The sequence below is a fragment of the Periplaneta americana genome, chromosome 4 (genome assembly GCF_040183065.1).
Source record: "Periplaneta americana isolate PAMFEO1 chromosome 4, P.americana_PAMFEO1_priV1, whole genome shotgun sequence".
NCBI lineage: Eukaryota > Metazoa > Arthropoda > Insecta > Blattodea > Blattidae > Periplaneta > Periplaneta americana.
The window spans coordinates 170507195-170522331 of NC_091120.1; the positions used below are offsets into that span (position 1 = coordinate 170507195).

Consider the following 15137-nt stretch of genomic DNA (forward strand, 5'->3'; position numbering starts at 1 on the left):
TTTTTTCTTTGGGGATTTATGAAAAACAAGTTGAAGTCTGACTAGTGTAATATGTAGCTAGTAGGCGATGTGTGCAACGGAGGGTGGGAAGAAACTGGCCACCCAACCCCATTATCTCCTGGTCTAGTTGCCTTACTTTCTTGTTATCACTTGTGAGGTTCAGACCTGTCTTCGGTCTGTTCACTAAACAACAATGTTTATATCCCCTAATGATTTAGAGGATTTGAAACAACACAACACGATTGTGGCTAGTGTAGATGCAGGTATGTTACACCGGCTTTGAGATGAACTATACTATCTCCTTGATGTGTGCCGTATGACAGATGGAGCAAAGTTCCCAAAGTAAAGTTGAATAACTTTATAAAACAGAGTAAACTGATTCCTAATAACTTTAATAGTTTTTTATTTATAAAACATTGAAAGTGTCTATTTCTTTTGCGCTAACCCTGTATTTTAATTAAGGCAAATTTATATGCCTGTGAAAGTGACAGTAAAAGTAAATCGTTTTGACACTATAAAATATTACATAATTTAGGTGTACACGCTTTTAAATTTTTAAATTTATTTCGTAGTTGAAATGCGGAATTTTCTTATAAAAACCATATATTTTCTAAAATATTGGGTTGATTTATATTCTGTAAAACTATTTTGTTGTCTCTGTAAACTAATCTACCACCTTACAAATAGTAAATACAAACAATTTAACATAACATCAGGTACACGAATTTCACACAAATTTCTAAAAAAAAAAGCGCAAAACTTTTATGGTAAGCATTCCAATTGCTCTAAAATTGATTCAACAACTTTACAATAATACACATTAGGGAAGACTAATAATTCTACTGTCATGGTAAAATGAACACTTTATGGTGATGTATTTCGTCTTCCTGGCTGACGGTTCAGTTTTTTCTATCCATTGCATTTTATTTGCGATGGACAATACTTGGAAAGACATTATTGCTGCAATCTCGTGGTTGCAGCGTCGTGTTGGCAACGCTTTGCTACAATTGCCGCTAAGTACTATGCAATAGGAACATGCACCGTTGATTCCGTGTAATTACTTCTCACCGCTGATCCTCGAACCCGGCATTTTCGTAGCTCCTCAGCTCCATTCGGACATGAGCGCTTTCTGGCGAGTTGAGCTCCTGGATGTTCTCCGAAATGATGTACACTGTGGCCCGTGTCTCTTCAATGCTGTCGTTCTCGCTGTTGGGAGGAGAAAGAGGTCCCTCCATGGAATATTTCCTACCTCCGTTTTCCTTGGGTTCGATGACTGTAATGTAAACAAATTATTTATCTTTTACAGTAGAAAATACAGAATTTTTTCTAAAAAAAATATATAAATGTAAGTGTTCGTAATTGATCTTTAATTCTCATTCTTGCTGAAAAAATCTTACTGGTTCATATAGGCCTATAGGTAAAAAATTTACCTGAAATAGCAAAGAAATCTATATCCTAGCGTTGTGTACTTTAGTGACAAAAAAAACCGGACCGACCCTTGTAGCTGATTTCAGAGCCTTGTTCACTCCAGAGCACGATAGACTGGTAACTAAGACTTTCGTGGTTCGAATCCTGCCTGGGAAGGAAAATTTTTTTTGTTCCTTATTCAAATTTATTCCCAATACTTTTCGATTGCTGGTAAAATTCATGTTCTGGGAATAATAAGTCAACTAAGTAGTAAAATATTGCTGTTTGTATGTTGTCAATGCGTGTGGCACATATCAAGGTTTTCAACTGTCCCTATAATCAAAACTTCAAAGAATGAGATCAGGTGATCGGGGAGAACATACTACTGGACATCCTCGACCAATTCATCGGTTATTAAATGTCTGGATTAGGTATTGTACGATGAGTCGAAAATGGGCTGGTGGCCCATTGTGCATGAACCATTCTCGTTAGTACAGTAGAGAAGTAAATACACTCAACAGAAAAATGTCAGTTAGCTCAGAGAGGAAAAAAGCCTACACTGTTAGGTTCTATACATAAGATGTCTTGAAAGATAGTGTATTAAATTTAGGGCCCATGTTTACTACACTCTGTTTACTTACGTTGAGGAATACTAATCACTTTCAAAACATAAGAATCTTTGGTATTTTTAAACAACTGACGATAAAGTCCACAATAAAAAAATGACTCATATCTCATCAGGTATTTTTTTCTGGAAATATGTTCACGGGAACTTTTTTTTATCATGTCTTAAGCAATACAATCTACTGTGAAAATATATCATACTTTTTAAACACAAGGTACAGTAGTGGAGTGAAGATCACAGTGATTTTGTGGACGGAGCACTCCGAGCTATATGGGTTCCAGTTTATAATGTTGACTGTGAACGTTTTTTTTTTTTTTTTCACAGTTCTCGTGTGTGCTAACAAATAGAAGAACAAACCTTACAATGACAAACTTAGAACTGTTGTCTGCGTACAACTTTGAATGTTAAATAATGGTAAATTTCCTAGAATTATTGTCAACGTAAAACTTTGAATATATAATTATAATAATCAATTTTAACCTAAGCAATATAATAATTAATATCACTCAATAAAATAATTGTATTCCAATGGATACCATCCCATTGTGGAATCCTGGGAAACGAGAATGTGGATGCTTTAGCAAAGAAGGGCAGCACTGCTACTTACAGACCTGTTACTAAATCTACGTATTACTCTGTGAAGAGATTTATTAAATCTACATACTTAGACTTCAACAAATAAAATTTGATAACTCAATCCCAAGGGAAAAAATGGAACTCTCTGCATCAAAATCCACAGTTAATTCCTGATTCACCACGAAAATCTTCTGTAGCTGCATTTAGATTGGCAACAGGCCATGATTGTTTGGCCAAACACCTGCATAGAATTGGAATATATCAGTCCCCTAACTGCCCATTGTGCAACTAAAACCAAGAAATGGATTCGGAACACCTCAAAATCTGTGCTTCAGTGGCTGGTCTTGATAATATCTTTGGAAAATATTGGAGTGAAGAGGTCAAATGACTTTATTGTCAAACGCCTGGCATTAGAAAATAACAACATAATAATTTAATAAAAAAAAACAGGGTGAAAATTCCAGGTTTACTCAAGAAATTTTCGTTTCCACTCAAGAATTTTTATCCTTTTCAACCAAGAATTTTAGCCCCTTTTATTCAAGAATTTTGACTGTCTCTAGCTATGATATACCTGATAAAAACTGTTAATGCTAACCAAAATTTGAATGCATTCACATTCAAGAAATATATCTTCCTATTTTTAAGATGAAATATTTATAATTTAATAAAAAATATAACTTTGCATAATAATTAAATTAATTAAATAATAAGTTTTTAAATAAATATATTTTAGATACATTTGTAGACAGAATTCGGACTTGAAATTTTGGGAATATACTCTCAACATAAACTAAATTATGAACCTATTTTTGAAAAATCGGTTTTATGACACTTCTCCCTCCCATCTCTTAATGTTCTCGGGAATGTCACTCGAGCTACTAGTCACTCAGAAATAATTGACTGCGGACGCGAAGAAAATACCTCACTGTGTAAGTTAAATGAAATGGAGTCGTGTGAAAGTTCCAAGACACAAAATACTAGCAAAATGGAGACATATGGAATAGTTCGTCTGTAAAGGTTACAAATATTTTCTGAGTTTGAAATAGTGGGAAAATGTTTTCCAATCTAGCATAATAGAGAAAGCAAATGTAACAGTTTTCTGCAGCTGTCCGTCAACTTCGTTTATTCGCTCTTTCCTAAAAATCTCATTACTGCATTTATTAAAATAATAGTTAAGCTTAAAAGCTAAGGTTGTCCCCCTTTTACACAAGCAAGATGGTAGATAAAGTACTGTAGTTAGCATCACACTCCGATCGCTTTTTCCTTCGGGAAAGATCCTGTACCCCATAATGAGGAGAATGAGTGGATCCAGGGCCGTTCTGAAGTTTAGTAACGGGAAAATTTTCGCTACCCCCGGGATTTAATCAAGGACTTGCCAGTCTGAAGCCAGTTACTCTACGAACTGAGCTATTCGACCATCGGAGTCAAATTTATAGGAGAACAAAATAATTTAATGAGCTGTCCATATGTTTGCGTGCCACTTGGTGACATACTATTTTTTCTTACCTTTCCTTGTGCGCTTGACGAAGAGATTGTTCAGATTCAGAAAAGGCATCTCATAGGCGAGACAAAGAACTGTAGACAACACCATGACGATCAGCAAATTGCCAGCGAATTCATGGATCTACGAAAAACAGTACACATGTAAATTAAAATGAGTTCTCTTAATGTCATCTTAGAAAAGTGGATAATGTAGGATGGGTGGGGTGGAGAAAAATTCTCTTCGGTACCGGGGCTCGAACCCGGGTTTTCAGCTCTATCTAGAGAAAATCAAAACTCGACTGGGATTTGACTATTACACGATTAGAAGAAAGTATATAGAGATTAGAAGTAACAAAGTACTCCAATACAATAAAATATTAATTGACTTACGAAAATACAAGTGTCTTCAAATGTATTATTGTACCAACTCAACATTGCAAATATTACGCTAGATGGCAGTAGTTTGTTATGATTAACTGTTTTTTATTATCAGTTGTGCCAACTATGGAATCTTCATTGAACTCTGTGGACGGTTGCTAATCAAGAAGGCTTTGTTGATTCAGTTTCATTTTTATTAAAACAGTTGCATTCCACGTCAATTATCCGGATCCCAGTAATCAACGCCACTTGACAGATGATCTTCAATAAATCTTAGAACTAAGCAATCTCTGATACGTGACTATCCATAATATCATATAACAGAAGCTATAACATAACCTAAATAATATAAACATGTGTTACAAAAGTTTTAATTAGGGATGATGAAATAAACAAGAAAAGTTTTAATTAACGATGATGAAATAAAAAATAAATATGAATAATTTTATAAGGAACAATTTGTTGAAAGTACAATTTTCAAATTTGAATGTTTTAGTGGTTGGTGTTTCAGTTGATGTTATACTGGACGTGTGCGTAAAAGAAGTGGAACTCGTTGAGGTACATGGTGTATTCCTCAACTTATTCAGGACTTCCGAATGGTGTTCTTCATTTATTTGTAAACTAGCCGTACCCGTGCGCTCCGCTGCACCCGTTAGAAATAAATATAAAGTAATTACGTAATTAAAATAGGACATTTAATCCAGGGAACATTCGTGTTTGATAGAAGGATAAATCGTTTAATATGTTTCTTAATTTAAATTGCATCCAAATAATTAAAATGCGATCATTTTGGTCCAGAGACACTCATTTGGTGCAATGACAATTCCTTTAACATGTTTCTTAATTTTTATTACATGCAACCATAGTTTAATGAAGATTGACATCATTTAGATTTAATGTGTATATTTTATTTTACTTGTTATAGGTTTCCATTGAATTATGGTAATAACTTAATTTTAACCCTTGTTTTCTACGTATTCAGTAAATGGCGCTTGGCCCACTATGGTTCTGAACCCTTCAAATAACTTAAATTATATTATATTATATTATATTATATTATATTATATTATATTATATTATATTATATTATATTATATCATATCAGAAGTTACTGTAATAACATTATAGCATTATGTCCATCTAGAGAAACTTACACTTTCCAATGGTGAAATAATAATTAATTATACAAATCGATTAATTTAGCTTTCGATATTACTTCATACAAACACAAAAACATTCTCTGTAGGCTATCTTTCATAGCTTTCGATTGTTGCTGTCCAAGGCCCCTTATAGACGAAGTCATTTGTTTTTTAATTCATTACACGGCCTTAGATGGCAGTTATTTTAATTTTAAAACTCATTTATCCCATTAAATATCAGTCCTATCAAAATTGTTCAAGGAATAAAACTTATCGCAAATTATTTTTAAAGAAACCTTTGTTATGTAACATTTTTCACAAAAATCAATAATAAGCGAGATATTTCGATTTATTTAATTCAGGCCCCCTTATAACCCCCCTTTTAAATAATGTATTTTGAATGCCATATAGCCTAAAATCTAAGTTACAACGAACTTAATTTATATTCCAATTTTCATCGAAATCGGTTCAGCCATTATCGCGTGAAAAGGTAACAAACATACATACAGACAGACAGACATACAAACAAAAATGTCAAAAAAGCTATTTTCGGTTTCAGGGTGGTTAATTATATATGTTAGGACCAATTATTTTTGGAAAATCGAAAATTACCAGACAAATTTCGGCTACAGATTTATTATTAGTATAGATATGATTTCAGGGAAGATGCATAGCTATGACCAGTGATCTTTATTAATTCTTGTTCTTGAATGCCAATGCGAGTCATATTTGAAACTGCTGTGCATCGACTGGAGTGGTTTGTAATTTTCTGCTTTTTTTTATGTCCAGACCAGTGCAGTTTGAAATGTTGTAAAATTAAACAAATGCTAGGAACGCGATAAAATTGTGCGATAAGCAACTTTCGTACCGTTTTGTTGGTCAAAGTAGCCTAGTATGACGTTGTAAAAGTGTAATAGTCAGAGGAAAACGCCTGTCCAGTGTAGCTATACTAACCCGCAGTACACAAGTGAAAGAGAAGTTGCCGTATAGAGCCGGCGAATATCTCAGCAAATTCAACTGTACGAACAGTAACAAACTTTATCGCTGCGAAACACGTAGAATGTACCTATAATGAGAAATAAAGTGTTGTCTTCTTGGCATTCGTTTTTGTATTTCTGAACCGTTCGTTCTATGATGTATACAATCGTTTCCAGTATTTCAAGTTAAAATTTAGTACTCTGATATTAATGCCACGGTAGTCTAGTGGACTTATAATGCTGTGGATTCGGGTTCGATCCCCGGCGTACCCCCGATTTATAACTTGTGTTGGGCAAGCTGTGATTTAGATAACACAGATGTTTTCTCCTGGAGCTCCAGTTCTCCTGTGACAACAGAACAAATCTCCATCATCATCTCAGCTCCTCGCTCGTGTAGCGTAGACCATTCTCCTATGGCGCACCTGGGCAACGATTCTGTCGATAAATTGGTCTACACAACTGGCTTCATATCAGTGAATGACGAAAAGTCAAGTACCGGCTATTATTTAAAAAAAAGTTCTATTCAAGAAATCCAATTGTTAAAAATACTTCAATTTTTTTATTAGTAGTTATAATGAGAGTTTGTAGAAAGAAACTGACAGTAATACTGCTGAGGAGTCATATAGCCTTTGCGCGCACCATTCCTTCTGAGAGAGGAGGATGTATTAAGAGATATTTAACGAATATATTATTTCCGACCCCATAGACACCATTAGGATGATACAGTTCTCCAACTGTCACAGATCTACAGACCAACCTTCGGAGAAATGACTGATTATACATATAGGCGTTCGAAACGTGGTTCTAAGGCTATAATGACATTGCGATGGCATGATATTTGTACTAAGGTTTACATTTGCTATTCTGATAAGTTAAGGCTAAAATCCACAATTTTTTAACTCGAAAGTTGACATTTTTACGGAATATGCAAATCATTGTCATAATCACACATATAAATTTAAATATTTTCTCATAAACACTAAAAAAAATTAAACGTTTTTTGTTTTCTGCTTTTTGTGTGTTTTTTTAATTTCCTTAGTGAAAGTCCTGTTTCTAAAAAAAAATATCTTTTTAAACGTCTAAATTTTTCTTAAAGTAACACTGCATGTTGCGTAATGGAGCATTAGTAATGCACTACTCTAATTTATTCATGTGCAAAAAAAAATTCTTCAATGTTGAAACATTAATATAAAAATAATACTACTTTACGTATAATTCTCTAGCAATGAAACAATGATGAATATAACCAATCAAATGCTGCATTTAACAACAGAGATAAATAAATAAGTATGCCACGTCTTATCTCACTAGCTTCAATCACTGAGAATTAAAATGAATAGACCTACTTATCGTTGAAAACGTAGAAAATTTATTTTTTGAAATACCATTAAATTTAAACTTACTAATGGAAAAAAATTCGTTCCGGCACCGGGAATCGAACCCAAGACCCTCACCTTGAAACGCGCTGAATTCTCTTAACATCTGAGTTACACCGAGATATGATCCATATTGCCGCCCGAATTCCCCTCCTTTGTATCGTCAATGGAGGAAAGTTTGGCCGGCACTGTGGATCGGGTCTCGGCATAGCTCAGATGGTAAGAGCAGTCAACGTGGCAAGTTAGGGTCCTGGGTTCGATTTCCGGTGTTGGAACGAATTTTTCTCCATTAATAAGTATTTACGTGATGACTACTTGAAGTCATTGATGACACAATATTCAATAGAGAACGGAGAGGTCTTTTAATAAGAATATATAAAATTTTAAGTTTTGGTTACACGTAACTCGTGCATTAACACATCGTCTACCAAATTATATAAAAATACACATTAAGATATTGAGATAAAATATTCACGAAAATACTTCCAATGAAACAGTACATTTTTAGCGCTAAAATAAAAAAAATAATAAAATGTGTCAAAATTCAACTATTTTGAGTGGCGCATCGTTTTAATATATTTAGCTTGAAAAGTATTTAAGGATTTTTACCTTTGTCATTAAATTATTTATTTACTTATTTACTTGTTTGTTTTAGGAATTAGAATTCATTAATTTTTATTATTAATTAAGGTGTAACAATTTAAGTATGAAGTTAATACAAGACTTGAACTTCTTTGTAAGCAAGAGATATTGGGTCTACTTACCACAGAGTACTGCGTGAGGTAGGCAGGCGCCCTCGTACTTCCAATGTTGACCAACAGAACGATGTAGTGGCATAGATACGCGCTGTAAGTAAGGCGGCTCAGGGGCGTAAACAGCTTCCACGACAGAAGCGAATCTACGAAACCTGTACAAACAAGATTGCATTCATTGTAATAATGACTATAGTTACTACAGAAGCTGTCGTTGTATATATATGTACATGAATACTACTTGTCAAATGGGTTTATCACAAGTAACTAAGTAACACCATATGGAAAGGACATTTTTCTTATTCTTTTCGATTCAATATTGTGAATTTAATTAATCTACGCAATATAGTGCCACAAGAACCAAGTGTAAATGTGCCGACATTTGCGTGGCTATCAGGTTTCTTAAAATGGCGGCTGATATAATTTACAGTGTACAGAAGTAGATTTCAACACTTACTTGATGAGAGAGATCTCAAATTAGGAGAGGGTCTAATATTACGGTCCCTTACCCTACTGTACTATATACTGTAGTTTTTTTATATTGTGTAGTATGATCCTAAGCTTTTCTGAATAGCTCACACTTCTTAATAGCAGACATTTTAACGTTTCCCATAGTTATAGAGAACTTTTATTGTAAGAGAATAGACTCGTCATATTTGGCTGGATTGTACTCCCACTCAGCACACTTACCACCGTAGCCCTTGATGCAAGCGAAGGCGATCCATCCGATACCAATAGCCCATACGGACCGATGTAGACCGGCGTACAGGCTGGATTCAACGGCATTGTAAGAATGTCCATCGTCGTAGAATATAGCGGCGCTCAACACAACCGTCACACAAGAGCCCACGGCAACTATCCAGCCTAGAGTCACCCAAACCTATGGGAAAAGAAAAGAAACCATTCTTCTCATCATCAACATTAACAACAGTTACAGCTACTACCATCACCATCACTACAATTTATTTCAAACTATCTTTGTTTGTTTTTTTTTATTAATGGAGAAAAATTTGCTCCACCGGCGAGAATCGAACCCGGAACCTCAAGTTCTACGCACTGGGTGCTCTAACCCACTGAGCTGCGCCTAAGTCCAACCCACTACATCGTATCGAATCTTTCTCTTTTGGTTCTTTTTCCATTACATAGATTCTTGATCTTACTTACACTTTCTTGCGTATAGCCAGCCGAAAGACTACTGTTCTCCAATTAGGAGATTAACCGTGAAACGAATGTGTTTACTATTGCGTCATCTATTGGAACGAAGTAGATAAATAATATTACCGTTATAACGTCAGTTTAAAAAACATGCGCTCCCCTGCATATGTTATTTGCTGTATGGAGGGATTAAAATATCAGGAGATTAACCGTGATCTAATTTTGTAACTAGGGTAGTATAAGTATGTGTGTATCAATGTTATCGCTTGTGCTTTGAGAGCTAGCCAATGGATATGCGTGTACCCACATGTGTGACCTTATGATATCTTATGACATCAACATTCATTCATAGCATTACTCCGCTGCGTCTCATTCCCCTGAGACTTTCTCCTGGTGGAGTACAGTAGAGCGTCGGTTTTCCACGCGAATAATCCGGGTTCGAATTCCGGTGAATCCAAGGGGAATTTGTGGTGGACAAAAATGGTGCATGATGGGAGGATTTCGCGGTGTACTCCTGTTTCCTTTACAGTAATTTTACAATCGTTTAATTAATAATAGGCCTATAAGTAAACACTTTCTGTGGTGCACCAAGAGCAATACTTCGGCGGAAATTCTGGAGGATGAAGCTTGAGTGTATGACGCAAAGTTATGTACCAACCATTGAAAAAAAATTGACAGGGAATTTAATGAAATCTCAATGATTGCGTCTGGGTGCCGCTGTAGGTGTTGTCTTCGGTGCACATTCAACATAGAATTTTGTCTTCATCCACCTTTATATTTAAAAAAGGTATCATTAATATGCATCGGCTGGGAAATTATAATGATTATTATGATGATAATATGTTCCAAGTTTTATTATCTGTTATTCTGTTTGAGTTACATACCAAGTATAGAAAATAATAAAACGGACATCAAAATCTCAAAAATATCTTATTCGAATAATTTCAAGGGAAAAATTGTTCCGGGCCGGGTATCGATCCCGGGACCTCTGGTTGAACGTACCAGCGCTCTTTCCAACTGAGCTACTCGGGAACTCCACCCGACACTCCCGGGTAGCTCAGTTGGAAAGAGCGCTGGTACGTTCAACCAGAGGTCCCGGGATCGATACCCGGCCCCGGAACAATTTTTCCCTTAAAATTATTCAAATCTGCTTTGCAGGGAACCTTACCTGAAAGACTAGATTTGCATAATATCTTATTCATTAAATTTTTGTAGATACAGTCTATTCGTCGCCCATCATCAAAATCACAATATCACTGTCATTCTTATCACCATCAATTCATCCTATTTCTTCCTTTAAGCCTTTCGACTAATGTGCGCTTTTTACTAGTATTTTTCTATAAACCTTTTAAAGTGAGGATTGTCCAATGTTTTGAATGGAATATTGCAACTTATCATCATTAGACTCAAATCCTGGCAAAAGTCATATTTCATATTTGAGGCGGAATTGGAACTTGAATCCTTATTTTCTTCTAACATACGAGCCACATTTTTCATTTGTTCCTGTGTATCACATTGATGTTCTATCGATTGTTTTGTTATCTTTTTTAATGCACACATACATGACCGACATTTAATTGTTTCACTAACATCACTACTAAAAATGTTAACATCATATTTTTGTATTAAAGAATACACCCTATGTTTTTAACATCTGTCTCCGGCATTATGATCACTTCACTGAACACAAATGAACAATATGTTACGTATCTCAGTGTTCTCTGTTCACGTACGGACGAGGACTGACTGAAAACAGAGTGGCAGTTGTTTTCGGTGTTCGCGTGGTGCTCTCTGCGGACGGTACCGTGTTGTAGCTACCTACTTGGGAAGCGTGCACACCTCATGCCATACTGGGTGTTCATTTCAAAGTGTGTCATGACGTCATTGTTATGAGTCAGCTATTTGAAGCGAGTTTCAGCTTTTATGTCAGAGAAGTTGCCTATATTCAAGGCGTTCAATCTGAACTTGAGAACGTGTATGGTATAACTTGAACGTCGTAGCAACAGATGGCGGTCTGTACGGTCTGTGAGCTACCATAACCTCTTTCGAACTGTGTTTTGCGCGGGCAAGTCGTACGCAGGGTATTTGTTATCATCGGTTGCGTACGGCAACATTCCACAACACAAATCAAATGCTCCGTGTCCATGTTGACCTCGAAGTTAATGTCAGTGAATACGTAAGTAATCGTCTTGACTCTCTCCCCATATCCCGACAGTAAGAAAAAAAACTCACCTCAGTAGACCACGTGTTTCTAAACAGTTCACATTCCTGCCACTACCGGCGTTACCGCACGTATCGGTAAGTACTCTTCGGAATGAACGCCGTACTTGATAGGCAACTTCTCTGCCACATAGGTAATTCGCCTTTGCGGAAGTGTAGGAAGATTGAATTCTCTAGGCTCATCGGCTAGCCACATGACGGCATACAGCGAGCCATGACACACTTTGAACTGAACACCCAGTGGTCTATGCGTACAGTACTTGTAAATCGTAAACATGACTTTTATTTGACTTTCTTTCCGCTGTCTAATCACAACCTTATTTCTTTGCTGTGGTCGTACCAAAGAAGCAGTCCTATTCCGAGCGTATGTTGGGGTTTCGTCTAAGTCATTAAATTTGCAAAGCTGTGTGGTTATGGCTGCAGCATGTATCTGCATCTTGTTCCCAATTTTCAAAGGCCTGAGTCCGGTCTAGATGACCTAATTCTCTATTTACTTTGATAGCACAGAAACAAAAACAAACGTTTCTATAAAGGCTTCCACTCTCTCGTGGGCACCACCACACCACTCGTTCGATGTCACGTGGTGCCCAGTCACCGACTTTTCCTACAGACTAAGAACGCCGATGGCTGTGCGGGCCCCGCAATTTAACGGGATCGCTGCTAAATTAAGTTGTAGACGTTTCACCGACACTGTTAGCCAACAAACAAAACTAGCAAGGCTTGTTCCATTAACCACATATTCATTTTATATTTTTTAACACTCGTGTTGCGAAATCTCGGGTGGGCCATCGCCTGAAGAGGCTGCTTGTTTTGCAATTAGAGCCGCTTGCAGGCAAACACTAGTGCCACTTGTCTCCCAGACGTGTCAGACGCAGAGCGACTTAAGTTCAGAGATATTGCTCAGGGACCAAGTGATGTAGTCTAAGAAACAGCAACTATCTTCTTAGCTACTTTTTTACTACCTCTGTTCCCTATTCTGTCTTTCCCTGCCTCTTTCTTCCATCTTTTATTCCTCCATTCCCTTTTTCCTTTCCTACTTTTTATTCTTTGCCCCGTCTCTTTCCTATTTTCTCTCTTTCGTTTCGTTTCATTTGTTTCTTTCATCAATAAATCAAACTAATAAACAAAAAATTAATTTAAAAATTGCAACAAAATAACATAATCTATAGCCTATCTATACTAATAACAAATCTGTAGCCGAAATTTTTCTGGTAATTTTCGATTTTCCAAAAATAATTGGTGTTAACATGTATAATTAACCATCCTGAAACCGAAAATCGCTTTTTTGACATTTTTGTTTGTATGTCTGTCTGTCTTTCTGGATGTTTGTTATCCTTTCACGCGATAATGGCTGAACCGATTTATATGAAAATTGGAATGTAAATTAAGTTCGTTGTAACTTAAATTTTAGGCTATATGGCATTCACAATACGTTATTTAAAAGGAGGGTTATAAGGGGGCTTGAATTAAATAAATCGAAATATCTCCCTTATTATTAATATTCATGAAAAATGTTGCATAAGAAAAGTTTCTTTAAAAATAATTTCCGATAAGTTTTATTCTATACAAAATTTAATGATATTTAACGAGATAAATGAGTTTTAAAATTACAACGCCTTTTTTTTTAAATATAAATCCCTAATTTACAAAATAAATGCTTTTTTTGCCTTTATTTGATTATTTATCTATTATTTATTAATTTATTTCTATAACCGCTACAATGAAAGTGACTTCACCGAATGTATATTATTGTCTTTCAGTCAGTTCATATTCTCTTTGCAACAATGAGTGCCGCCGTGCAAAAAAGTATGACAGTAAGCGTTTTAATTATCGCTTGTGTTTATTTGACAAGGCAACAATGAATGCGGGTCTATCGTTATTTTTAACGGTTATTTTTCAATGGTTTGCTGAATTTAGGCATTCTAGGTAACCGATCTTATACCTTCTGTCACCCGACAATAACTGACTGTTCCTCACTCAAATTTCTTTCTCCTACAATAATAAACACGTGTAGCACAAAATTGTAACAGTAAAATTTGAAAATATGAAAGCAAACAATTGGAAATGCTACGTGACAACTTCTATGAGAACGAGCTTAATATTTAAAATTATAAAGCTGATTGTTGGTACCGTGAAGGCATGACATTATACTTGTAACTGAGGATTATCGATCATTATTCATAATTATTACTCCAATAGTATTAAAGCAGTATTATTAGCAGATTAAGCACCGAAATAAATTACTTTTATTTACTATTGTTAATAAAGTAAGTCATTTTTTCATTTCATACACATTACATTACAATTAATTAGAAAATTCAAATAAACAAGAAATATTGCTTTAAAACGACAAAAAAGGCATTTATTATTGAATTAGTAAGAAATACCGTAAAAAAGGCAAAATAAAAATCGGCCCTATCACTTTGATTTACCCCAAATCACGTTTATATCAATGAAAATAATGATTTACTTCCACCCAGTAAAAAAGACATTTTGCCAAACATCCGGGCTCTAGTAATGACTTTGCAACTATTTATCACGTGAGCCTCTTACGTGTTTCAAGGTCCTTACGGGCTACGCAAAGAATTATACTACCAATTGTAATTAAAGCCACAAATATTGTAGTCGATGAGCAGACTTCCGTAGTTTGAAGTGCCGTATTTAATTTAAAAATTAGCTGTGAGTCAGGAGCTAGGTGCATGTCAATAAGCAAATGTGTTTTAGTTCTTATGGTTATAAACCAGATGTCATAAGAGCGAAATTCGTCTTAAACATCTACTTTGATGAACAGGGTATTTGCCACATTAATAAATGAATTTCTATTACTTATATATACTCAGCAATTGGATGTAGGCCTACTGTTATGCAACAGCTACATTTGTTTTAAATTTGCTGTTTTCAGAAACTGGGTTTTACATTTTTATTTTTAGAAAGTAGGTGTAGATCTATTAATAGTTAAAATTATTTTGAAATTGTTCCTTTTAAAAACCAGGCGTTACATTTTTATTTTCAGAAGATGTATTAAAAGATAAATTCATGTTTAAATTTGT

General features: G+C 35.2%; 1 protein-coding gene across 1 annotated transcript in view; it reads right to left on the reverse strand.

The window, feature by feature from the left end:
- Window positions 1-204: 204 nt before the first annotated feature.
- Window positions 205-15137, reverse strand: part of LOC138698421 (nose resistant to fluoxetine protein 6-like) — a 99131-nt gene continuing 84198 nt past the window's right edge. Inside the window, exons 10-13 of the mRNA XM_069824310.1 lie at window positions 9403-9592; window positions 8725-8867; window positions 4115-4232; window positions 205-1273 (exon numbers count right to left, since the gene is read on the reverse strand). Of these exons, the coding sequence (XP_069680411.1) occupies window positions 1065-1273; window positions 4115-4232; window positions 8725-8867; window positions 9403-9592 (660 nt within the window). The 3' untranslated portion in view covers window positions 205-1064. The remainder of the gene's footprint in view (window positions 1274-4114; window positions 4233-8724; window positions 8868-9402; window positions 9593-15137) is intronic.